The 12,237-nt window shown below is 43.7% G+C and overlaps 1 protein-coding gene across 2 annotated transcripts in view; it reads right to left on the bottom strand.

Annotated features, from left to right (window-relative positions):
• LOC135907356 (gamma-tubulin complex component 2-like) overlaps positions 1–8,767 on the bottom strand; it is a 59,235-nt gene extending 50,468 nt beyond the window's left edge. For both annotated transcript variants that reach the window (XR_010565981.2, XM_065439042.2), the window contains exons 1-4: positions 8,628–8,767; positions 7,722–7,762; positions 1,604–1,834; positions 652–760 (exon numbers count right to left, since the gene is read on the bottom strand). Coding sequence is in view for 1 of the 2 variants with exons in the window: in XM_065439042.2 (XP_065295114.1) it covers positions 652–760; positions 1,604–1,834; positions 7,722–7,757 (376 nt within the window). In the remaining variant the exon portion in view is untranslated. The remainder of the gene's footprint in view (positions 1–651; positions 761–1,603; positions 1,835–7,721; positions 7,763–8,627) is intronic.
• Between the last annotated feature and the right edge of the window lie 3,470 nt (positions 8,768–12,237).

Below are 12,237 nucleotides of genomic sequence, written 5' to 3'. Positions count from 1 at the left end.
TCGCCGTACCAGTTCACAGTGACACAAGTGTTGATTGCGACTGCGTGGGCCTAGTTAATTTTTCACAGGTAAAGATTGACTGCATTATATTTTAATGTAGCCAGAGATTGAAGTTAGCAAGTTTTATGACGCTTTACTGAATCACAATGTGCCTGACATGTAAAAATACTAAGAAATCCGTGATGTCCCACAGTGTTAGCGTTTCTGAACTAAATTAAGAAAACTTAACTTTGCCCTTCATTCTCTCGTGTAATGATCAATATATTCTATCACGGAGGTAACAGTAACACAGTTTTTAAAGAAGGCTCCATCAGTTTAAACTGACTTAATGCTTCTTTTTAGTATCCCTTCAATGTTAACCGGATCAGCAGTCACCTAAGTACGCTCTCTAATACTTACTGTCCCAAAAGTCCCACAAAAATTAACGAGTTAAGAAAGGCTAAAACAAGCGGGACATGCAGTAGGGTCCATTCTGACTCAAGGTTTCCTGAAGCAAGTTCACTATAAAGCTCAATAGGTCCAGAATCTTTAATTTAGCTTCCCACAGATTGAGCACACCTTCTTTAGGCTAAGCTTCGGACAAGATCAGAGCACCTCCAGGACTGGCTGAATGTGGTGGTTGCAGACATGTGTGTAATGCCGAAAGCTCACCCGACTTTGTCTGGCGGTTCATTCCTGCAGACGGAGCAAAAGACGTCAGCGATGTCAACGAAGCAGGCCGTGACACCGAGCTTGGTGCGACTTTCTTCTGCCTGTCACCCTTCACATGCAAGCAGGAAGAAAAACGGCAGGTGTCATTACTAACAGTTCCAGCACTACTTTGAAATCACACTAAAATGCAAACATTTCTTAGTTCTTCGTTGTCAAAGAAGAAAGAGGGGTTACAAGATGTTGTTGGCATGGAGCCAACATACTGAGAAAGGAACTTGTCTTCATCAGGGCATCCTGACTTGTCAGACATATGTGAAGACAATGGGCTTTGTCTTATTTACTAGAGAAAATAAAAGTCCTGTTATCTTTATTCTTGCCTGCACCAGTGTTTTCATTCCTGTCTGCCCAACAAGTCCGAGCCCTCAGACTTATCATGCAAGGACAAGAGAGTAGACAACAGTGAAAACTTGTCTTTGTCAGCAAAAAATAAGTGTTGTTGTCTTCGTTCTTGTCTTCACCTGTACTGTCGTGTCTGCCCTGAGAGTTCTGGACACACTGACTTTTTGTTAGGCAAGAACAAGAGAAATGGTAAAGGCAAGGACAACGAGGTTCGCCTTTTTTGCCAGGGAAAGGACAAGCACTGTTGTCTATGCCTTTTTTTTTTACTTCACAAGTGTCTTCGTCATTACCTTGAGAAGATTGGACATCCCGACTTGTCAGGCAAGGACAGTGTCTACAACTGTGCATGTGAAACCTCTCAGTATTGTGTTTGCCTTCTTCCTTTCTCCAAATCTCTCATCCCTTTTAATTTGTGCAGAGTACCCAATCGGACATCTACACTGTTTTCCCTCTCTCTACAGAACGATACTGTAACAAATTTAGTCAATGAGCAATTTCACTGCACATTGCTGTTTTCGATTACCGAATTGCCGGGCAGAGAGCATAAACCAACCTTGCTAACATCGCAGAGCAACTCGTGCTTGAGGTCATCGAGCTTCTCTGGAAACTCCCTCTTGCTCCTTATGGTGATACCCGAGAAATTGGGAAGTTTGGGCTCCGCAAAGACAGACGCTGCTGCATTCTTCAGGGCTGGAGGTTCCTTCCGCTGCCGCACGCGTGCCTGCTGCGCCATGTCACTTCTGTGCTGCTTCCCGTCTGCTGGCACACTTCTCCTATGACTGGTCTGTTCAGAAAAAAAAAAAGAAATAGTTCTCGATGACTCTTAATAAACGAGTGTTGCCTACAGGTGTAACACATTAGAAAACATTTTTTTTCTTGTCCAGTTCCAGTTTGGGGTACTGAGTTTCTGGCTAAACGTCTGCGACCAGCCCTGAATGACTGGTTGCAACCGTCATTTGTTGGAACAGAGCAGGAAAAGAGGAAACACCAGTGTTGCGCCTGGTGTTGCCTGTCTTTCCTGGAAGGATACCACTGCAAAGATTGTTTCAACATTTGACATTGTGAAAATACTGTTGCAGTGAAAGCCATTTTAAAGGTCCACCAATAGGTGACCAACTCCTCAGACTGATTTTACCAGAAGCGAAAGTACACATCCATGTCATAAACAATGAAACTACCCAGCAGTGAAATAGAAAGGGACACTAACTCTGCTGTGCAAATAGACCATTTATTGCAAGTTTACAAAAAGAGTTTAAAGCTCTCTTGAAGCAGATTCTTCCAAACATTTTTACACTGAAATTTGATTCATGACCTGCATTCAAGCAAGACATAGTTACTATAGCCGCCACATAAACATGGTGACAAGTTATTGCAACAAGCCCCCAAAAAATTGCTGCAAAAGGTAAGCAAGGGAACAGCTACTTCTGTTAATGAAGAAACAAAAGTTCTGCTTTAGAGGGCCCTTATTCTAATCTCGACCCTTTGAGTGTTTATTAAATTAGTGGATATTCCAGGTAGTGATGGCCGAGGAGTGATGGGCAATGATAGGGCGTAGATATTAAGTTATGTCTACTTCTCCATCACTGTCTCTCACTCCAGTTATATTAGAACGTTCTAACTTGTTCATACATGCTCAAGCTTCACAGAATACTGCGCTATAAAAGACACATATGAGAGCAGCTATGTTGGTGACGCCATCATGTTACACAGAGTTTAACCAGAGAGAACCGAGAACTAACGTTAAAGTGACCAGCCACGTTCTACTTGGCTACTGACATAAAGCAATGGCAGAAATGTAATGGTTAAGATGCAGTATTTGTTATTTTTCTTCAATAGGGACGTTGATGAAAAACAAAAATCTTTTGTAACGTATCGTGGTGTGACAAAGCGTCATAGAATGCTACTACCATTGTTGTTATGGGGAGATGAAGGGCCAAAATCAAAATTTTTGTCAAAAATACGCATATTTTTTAATATCATCATCATCATAATCATCATCATCGGCCTATTCATGTCGACTGCAGGACGAAGGCCTCTTCCTGCGATTTCCAATTACCCTTCTCCTGCGCCAACCGATTCCAACTGGCACCCCCAAATTTCCCAATTTCGTCGCACCATCTAGTCTTCTGCCGTCCTCTACTACGCTTCCCTTCTCTTGGTACCCATTCTGTCACCCTAATGGTCCAACGGTTATCTAGTCTGTGCATCACACGATCTGCCCAGTGCAATTTTTTTTCTCTTAATGCCTATTAGAATATCGTTTATACCTGTTTGCTCTCTGATCCAAACCGCTCTCTTTCTGTCTCTTAAAGTTACGCCTAGCATTCTTCGTTCCATCGCTCTTTGCGCGGTCCTTAACTTGTTCTCAAGCTTCTTTGTCAGCCTCCAAGTCTCTGTGTCGTATGTCACCGGTAAAATGCACTGATTGTATACTTTCCTTTTCAATGATAACTGCAAGCTCCCAGTCAGGAGCTCACGATGTATGCCGTATGCGACTCAACCCATTTTTATTCTTCTGCGAATTTCCTTCTCATGGTCAGGGTTCCCTGTGATTGGTTGGCTTAGGTAAACGTCCTCCACAGACTCTAGAGGCTGACTTGCGATCTTGTTTTGACGTTTGGCTAACTTGTTTTGAATATCTAAGCATTTAAAGAAGCTCCTCGCCAAGATTGGTTATTGCCTGCACGATCAGGGGTGGGACTGCCCAAAGTCATTTTGGAGCAATTCTTGGAGCAAGTAAAATGGCATATTGGAGCTGTCTGGAGCTGACAAAATTGCATTTTGGTGCAGCTTGTAGGAGACTAAATTTCATATTGGAGCAATTTGGAGCAGATAAAATTTCATTTTGCCGCAGTTTGAAGCAGGCCAATCTGAATTTTAGAGCAACAATGAAATAGGGCAGCACACTTTGCAACTATGACGAAACAGAACAAACCGACATGAGCACTGTACTACAACTGTCTTAAGCAACATCTTAAGCTGAATCTTGAAGCAGATTACCCTGATACTGAAACCGTCCAGTGCATGCAAAATTTTGGTAATAGTGCCTGTAGATACTTAATTAGTGCCATCAATCACAAAAAAAACATGCATTCTGCAATAATGAGTCAAAATTTCGAAAAGTAGCACAAGAAATTTTTCATAGATATGTACATTTCTCTTTAATGTCTCAACAGTGTGGGTGAAGTGCCTAGAAATGTGCTTCACCAATAGACCGCACAGCGAAGACAAAGTTATGAACCACTGCGGTTTATTGAAGGAAATTTCTACATAATGGACCAGGGTGATAAACTCTCAGGCAGAGTTACACCCCTTGGGGCATATCTCTGCCACACAACAATAATCGTCATCTGCCTTGCTCGCGTTTCCTCTCTTGAAAACGGCGCGCCCACTACTTTCCTGTCGGGAATGCTATGTCATGCTGATAACGCGCATGCCGTTTGTCCCAGGAGAGTGCCGGGCTCGCCGCGTTAAAGAAAGGAAATGCGCACAAGACAGATGATGATTACAGTTGTGTGGCAAACGGGTGTAATTTTGCTTCAGAGTGTACCAAAGCACCTAAGGCTGAATTTTTAGGCCTCACATAAAATTATTCCAATCTGCTATTTGTTCCAAATCATAGTAGGTCAAAATGGATCGAGACTCACCCATCTGGACATAAAAACAGATTGGAACATTTTTACGTTGCACCGGCCATGGTGACAGAGACGCCTGCCCGCTTAGCCCGCTGCAGTGCATGCCTCTCTAACATCTACTTCGCTCGCAAGCACTCTCAGCCTACTTTGGTTGTTTTGCGCCTCGGCTACGGAGCACAGCACCGCTCGGCTCCCTCAACCATGTTCAAATACACTCTAAATACAGCTGCCCTGGCCGTTCCAACAGCAGTGACGACAGCCGAGAGCAGTCATGCACACGCCGGCCCATTGCTGGAAGCACCGAGAAGTCCAGTGTTATAAGTGCAATAATTATGCTAGGCACAGCGTGGCACAATTTCGGCCCATTTTCGGTCGGTGTTTGGCGTAGCAATTTGTGTTTGTATTGAAATGGCGCAATTGGCGCAGGAGTTTAAACTCCACACAATAGATGAATAGGAAGTGAGCTTCTTTTTTTCCTTGTAGTTGCATGTGTTTTGGCACGTTTTGTAATATTTGAATCGATTTTTCTCAGCTTGCACGTCTAGCAAAACTAGCGTCAGAAAAAATGCAAGGCTGAAAACTGCTTGTAAAATTGTTTCTGGCTGAAAACTTGTAAGGAATAAGACTAGGGACTTCTTTAATTTTTAAATTGCTTCTACTGAGAAAAAAGTACAGATTTCTGGATAAAAGTAACAACAAAAACTTAATTTTCAAGTGATGCGGTTTCTACAGAAGCAAGCGTGAAACTACAAAAAGTTGGCTGTATCTTGTAGTATAGTTTGTCCAGAAGATACTTATTCAGAAAAATTTTATCTAGATTTATAATACAAGGGCGAGTCAAGAAAGTCTTTGCCCCTATGTTTTTTAGCCTTATCATGGCTGTAAATGCAAGGTCAACATATCCAGTCCCAGCAGTGCACCTTTCTTGGACTGGCCCGCTTTTATACGCCAGCAGCTCTTCAGCAAGGCGCTGCTGTCAGTAGTTGAATATGACGGTTGTGCTTCACAGATCTGCAGTGTATGTGCAACGAAGTGTGATGCATATTCTATGGAGCAAGGGACAAATGCCTATCGAAATCCACAGGGAAATGCAGCCCACACATGGGGAAATGTGCATCGCATTGAAAAGTGTCAGGGTTAAGCTTAAATTGAATTATGGTGCTTTACGTGCCAAAACCACAATCGGATTATGAGGCACGCTGTAGTAGGGGACTCCAAAATAATTTGGACCACCTGGAGTTCTTTTAACGTGGTCATGTGCATCGCTAACTGACGATAGGGGCACCTCAAATTTACTGCTGCAATGGGAAAAATATCTGAACCGGGGTGGGGACTATGTGGAGAAATAGTGCAAGGTACATAGAATAGCATGGGTATGTGGAATTACCTCCATGTTCATTATTTTGACTAATAAAATATAATGGCAATGACTTTCTGATTCACCCTTGTATTTAAAATGATAGTTTTCCTAAAGTGACAAACTGAATTACACAATGGGACATGCATAACTTTTTTTCTGTTTGTGCTAGGGTAATCAAATTTAGTACATGTTATAACTAAAAGAGCAGAAAGCCTCCTGCCAAAGTTTGTTGAAATTGGCATGTTGGTTCAATAGTTTACCTTTCAGCTCCACATTGCCCTTCAATGCTGTCCACATCTTTGGCAATCTAGTATTCCGCGAGGAATACAAATACAGATGAGCTAAAACTCTGTATTCTGTGATGTTACAAATCTTTCAGCACGAAATTTGTTCATAGGACTACTGGACTGTCATGTTGCTGTATTGGTGTCGGTGCTTCCCTATTTGTCTTACTCCTGATGTAGAGGACAAGTACTGCTATGACACCATTACCTGTGTAACGAAGGAGTCATTGAAAATGTCGCTACCATTTACTCTAACACTAACTTACAACTAAGGCATGTGACAATCTGCATGCAGACCATATCATGCCCGGCCAGGAACAACTTAGCCTTTGTCTTTCTATACTGCCAACACGTGAGCATACTCAGACATCGTACATAGGCATAACCTGCAAAACTTAAAAAATCATAACAATACCAAAGAAACAACAACAGAAGGGGGGCGGAGACAGGAATACAAGCATACTTTTTAAGATTGTCTTGAGCACACACATTCTGTGGGACAGATAATACAAAGTATTAACAATGATTTACCTTTAGACGCAGAACACAGGCAAAAGAAAACTTGTAACAGCACAAACCGACTAGCAACACACTGTTTTCGGCTGACAATGACTTTTTCATCAACTCTTTTGTTCCCTGTTTCGCCTGCTTCAGAAATAAGTCTAGATAAACCTCTCCAAGTAGGAACCCCTCTGGTGTCTTTTCACAAAAACAAGACTGACAGCGGTACAATTGAGAAGCAAAACTTTTTTTGTAAACCTTGACAAAACATTCGTAATATCATAGAATGAGCCTTAATTGGTAAGCTTTATGGAAAACTTGCATTAGCTTGGTGACAAGCTGCGAGAAGGGAATGCTTGTGCACATAGCAAATATCAGGGATGGTGTGGAGATTATGTAACTTCACACATGTGATTTGCAGATATAGAACAAGATTGGGTAATGTGTGAGGTATGACACCAGCCTAGTATGACTTTTCAAAGAATTAAAAAATGCAAGGTGCACGAGTACGCTCACATTCCATATGCAACAGTACTTACAAACAGTTGCCAATGTTTAAGCATGCGAAAGCATCACATCGAGGTACGACAAATGTGGTTTACGAAGGTGACATACACAGATATGGGACGACGCGAGGCATCTTGAAGACAAGAATTCACATACACCAGTACACATTCACACCGCCTAAGCAGGCATAAAATGTCATTAGCATAAAAGGCCAGCCGCCTGACAGCAGGATCAATAATTTAAACGCGGAAACGCGTCTAGGGTGGTGGCCAGAGCGACCTACAAACAAGCCCATTAGTTTTACGTCTGCGCAAGGACCTCCGGCCATCTGCTGCCTTAATGTACAATAGGTTCAACACAAAATTTAAAAAATCGTCCACTCACCCCATTTCGGTTCGCCGATTCCACTGGCTGGCTCATGTCCGCTAAGGACAGACAAGAACACTAATGTCACCAACTTCAGCGCTAACAATTAAGCAGTTACGAGTTGTTCAATCTCGCATACACAACAGTCCGGTTAGCCCTTGGCTACAGCCTTTAGACTCCGACGTGCAGGCGGCTGTTAATTGCGGCACATACCTTAATGAGCGGAAGTAACACAATGAAGAATGCATAAGCCGCCGCCTACCGTCTCGTGCACAGTGCTTGCTACATCCTGTACTACAATGAACATCGATGAAACACATATTCAGCGAAAATTGCAACGGATTGGGTACTAGTTTGAGTCTCCGCCGAACAAATGAGAAAGTAAACATCATCGGTGTCTCCGAAACCTAAACATCGTACATATGGGGGAACATATCAAGCTTCGAGACACCCCAGCCGTAAACTGTCGACATAGGACGGAGGCTGGCTGGTCACTCGCATGTCAAAACTGGGCAGTTAAGACGAACAGCAAAGGTTTAGAAAAGCACTCCAGACACGCGCGAGAGTTGGCGGACAGCATCAATGAGGATCAAAATTTCCACCACCGTACGGCTGCGATAGCACTGCGCTCCGACCATGTCGAAGTGCCTTTAAGCTTCTCAAATGCTGTGCTCGACAAGTGACAGCACACAGAAGTCTAGGGCGGAGGGTCCTTGAACCCCAATTACGACGGAAGAGCCAGAGAACGCAATTTGATACCGCGGTAAAAATGACAACACAGGCGCGCGTCACGGGACATCGCCGAGGACGGTCGCGCAGTCGGAGTGAACTACGTCTAGCGATTCCGAACGTGTTACTCAGGGCCGTTCTGGCCAAAGTAAAGTGCTGGAACGGTGCATAAACGAGTTACGGCGGATAACTTACCGTTAAATTTGTTCGGAGGACAGACGTTGAAATTCCTACACGCGCTAAACGTTCATATTGATCGCGCTGGAGCCGTAACGGGCGAGGATGAAAAATAAGAAACAATCAACCTTTCATCGGCAAGCCGCAGTAACGCATACCTGGACAGTTAAAAAAAAGATAAGTATAACTATAATTATAATACAATAAAATTTTCAAGAATTTACTGCGCTATACATAAAATGTTTTGGCATTATTGTACAACATCCGAAGAAAAAAAGCACTCACTAGAATGGACTAACGTACACCCGCCATATTGAGAAGGACCAGGCATGCAGGAACTTTGGCAGTTGGTCAGAAAATATTCGGGATGAAGTGGATATTGAAAAGGCATCCCGGGATGAACTCACGGTCTAGTTTGCAGAGTTCAGTTTAAATTTCTGTCAATGTTAGAGCGGTATACTCGACAGAGTTGTGGAGCGGCAACTTGGAAAGATTCCGGCAACATACTACATTTTCAAACACCTGGAATGAAATGAGAACGGAATGAAAGCCCGAGAGTCCGGAATGCAGCTGAAATGTTATGTATGGGGACATAGACCCCGAGCTTTAGGTGTTTATTCTATGCAAGAGCACAAAACTATCAAATCTGCCAATTAGACTAAACAAGACTTGGCTGCACGCGCGTGCGATGCGCGCGATGAAGAGAGCGTGTGAATGCGTGTGAGGAAGAGAGTGTGTGCTCGTGCGAGGGAGAGAGTGCGTGCGTGTGCGTGCGAGGTTGTTTGTGTGTTTGCGGGCGTGAGCGAACATTTTCCTGCTTACACCTACTCTTGGAAACAAATGCGATGTGGAGACAACTAAAACCCGTGTTCAAATCCACGAGACAAGAACGAACGACACTGCATTTGCAGCATTATCTCTTTCTGAAAGCGAAACCGAAAAAAAAAAAAAGTGCCTGCGACGTCAGTATTACCGCCTTTGGCTGGCACGGCCCGTAAGACGCTGCCAAGCAGTTCAAGTTCGTTATCTTGATTCCGTCGGTGGCAGCGCAATGTCTTGAAGGCATTAACGCGCAAAATCTGCACTATCATTCAATCCTGTATCGTTTCAGTGGCCAAGCAAGCTTTCGGCAGCGCACGTTCGTTGCTATATTGAAATTTCAACTTTAAACGGCTTGCCTTCGGAAAAACAATATGAATAAAAATCGACAGTCGTCTGGCCGCAAGGAAGATGCTCACGGAGCCGTGCCATTCATGAGAATGTCTCAAAAGGCTGGAAGTGGTCAGCTCGATGTTACCCTCGATTTTTTTCCGCGTCAGTTAGGCTTTCAGAGAGCGCTTAATTGCAAAATATGTATTCTTATATATAGCTCTTGCAAGAGCATGTACAGGAGCATATATTCGTTAATCTACACGATGTCGAAGACAGGCACCAACCTACTCATTTGCTTTATCCACCGAAGATCAATTATTTAAAAGATAATTAAGAATATTCGTGGGAATTACGCACACGTACAACTGCTCAACTTGCTCCGTATCCGGACGTTATCATCTGAACACTCGAATGATAACAGTAATGTCAGCAAGATTTACACTGATATATTTCTTAAAATTTGGTGCCGTTAAAAAAGACCGCCTGTATATTGATAGTACAGTAGGCATCTAATAAAGCTGGTGCGAATGCACGTTTTCTTGGCGCAATTCAAGTTGATGAACTTAGAACACATGCATCCATGTATTCTAAGACAGAACGAAAGACAGACAGACAGACAGACAGACAGACAGACAGACAGACAGACAGACAGACAGACAGACAGACGGACGGACGGATGGACAGACAGACGGACGAATGGACGGACAGACAGACAGACAGAGAGACGGACGGACAGACAAACAGACAGACGGATGGACGGACAGACAGACGGAGGGACAGACGGACGGATGGACGGACAGACAGAGAGACGGACGGACAGACAGACGGACGGACAGACAGACAGACGGACGGATGGACAGACGGACGGATGGACAGACAGACAGACGGACAGACAGACAGACAGACAGACAGACAGACGGACGGACGGACGGACAGACAGACAGACAGGCGGACAGACAGACAGACAGACAGACAGACAGACAGACAGACAGACAGACAGACAGACAGACGGACGGACGGACGGACGGACAGACAGACAGACAGACGGACGGACAGACAGACAGACAGACAGACAGACAGACAGACAGACAGACAGACAGACAGACAGACAGACAGACAGACGGACGGACAGACGGACAGACAGACGGACAGACAGACAGACAGACAGACAGACAGACAGACAGACAGACAGACAGACAGACAGACAGACAGACAGACAGACAGACGGACAGACAGACAGATAGACAGACGGACGGACGGACGGACAGACAGACAGACAGACAGACAGACAGACAGACAGACAGACAGACAGACAGACAGACGGACGGACAGACAGACAGACAGACAGGAAATGGCTGAAGTATAAGCAAATAATGCCATTTACCTTAATAACAAAAGTCTGGGGGAAAGCATTGGATAATTTTTTTCCGTAATTCGTAACAGACGGGGCAGTGCGAACCCGATTAGATCTGGGTAGGGACGGAAAATATCGAAATTGTAGGATTAGTGCTTTGCTTCAAATAGATTGATTGCCTAAAGTGAATTATAATAAATCCTTCGGGTTTACGAGCAAAAACGACGATATGATTAATAATATATGGAGTTTTACGTGCCAAAACCACTTTCTGATTATGAGGCACGCCGTAGTGGGGGACTCCGGAAATTTTGACCACCTGGGGTTCTTTAACGTGCACCTAAATCTAAGTACACGGGTGTTTTCGCATTTCGCCCCCATCGAAATGCGGCCGCCGTGGCCGGGATTCGATCCCGCGATCTCGTGCTCAGCAGCCCAACACCATAGCCACTGAGCAACCACGGCGGGTGACGATATAATTATATCGTCGTTTTTGCTCGTATATATATAATTATATCGTCGTATATATATATATATAACTCGTGAATATTGAATTCGCAGAATCTTTACAGGCATTGTAACAACTTCACATAAGTTATAAATTCACACATATAATTTGCCCGACTGAGATTCTCCAAGGGAGTTAGTTTAGAGGGATGCGATATCAGTTTTTATCCGAACTAACGGATTTGTTAACTTCGTACTTCTATTCTTTCTTTTTCAGATTTGCCGATTTCCGATAATTCTTGTCAATAATACAATGGCCTAAATCAAAACTATTATTGTAGTGATCACTGTGACTTAAGGTTCTCTCTTGAATGCAACAATTCTCATTCAGATCGGTTGAACGGTTGAGCAATTTTCTCATAGAATCATTTATGCGTTTTACATGTATTTGAGCAGACGGCATCGAAGAAGGGCCCGAGCTAAAGCTTCCTCTTATTGAATCGCACCAGTTCTTAGAAAACACACGAAACATAACGCTGACTATATGGAAGCCCGCAGCCGCCGTCGTGCACAAATAAATAGAAAAAAACAACGAAGAAAAGGAACCCAATGAAAGCTTTGCGGGATCTGTTATCTCGACCAGACATCTCACCCGGAATGCTGGCGAGCTGTCTG

This window comes from Dermacentor albipictus, chromosome 10, assembly GCF_038994185.2.
Source record: "Dermacentor albipictus isolate Rhodes 1998 colony chromosome 10, USDA_Dalb.pri_finalv2, whole genome shotgun sequence".
Classification (NCBI taxonomy): domain Eukaryota; kingdom Metazoa; phylum Arthropoda; class Arachnida; order Ixodida; family Ixodidae; genus Dermacentor; species Dermacentor albipictus.
The sequence above is the reverse complement of the archived record's forward strand: the minus strand, read 5'-3'. Positions and strand labels throughout refer to the sequence as shown.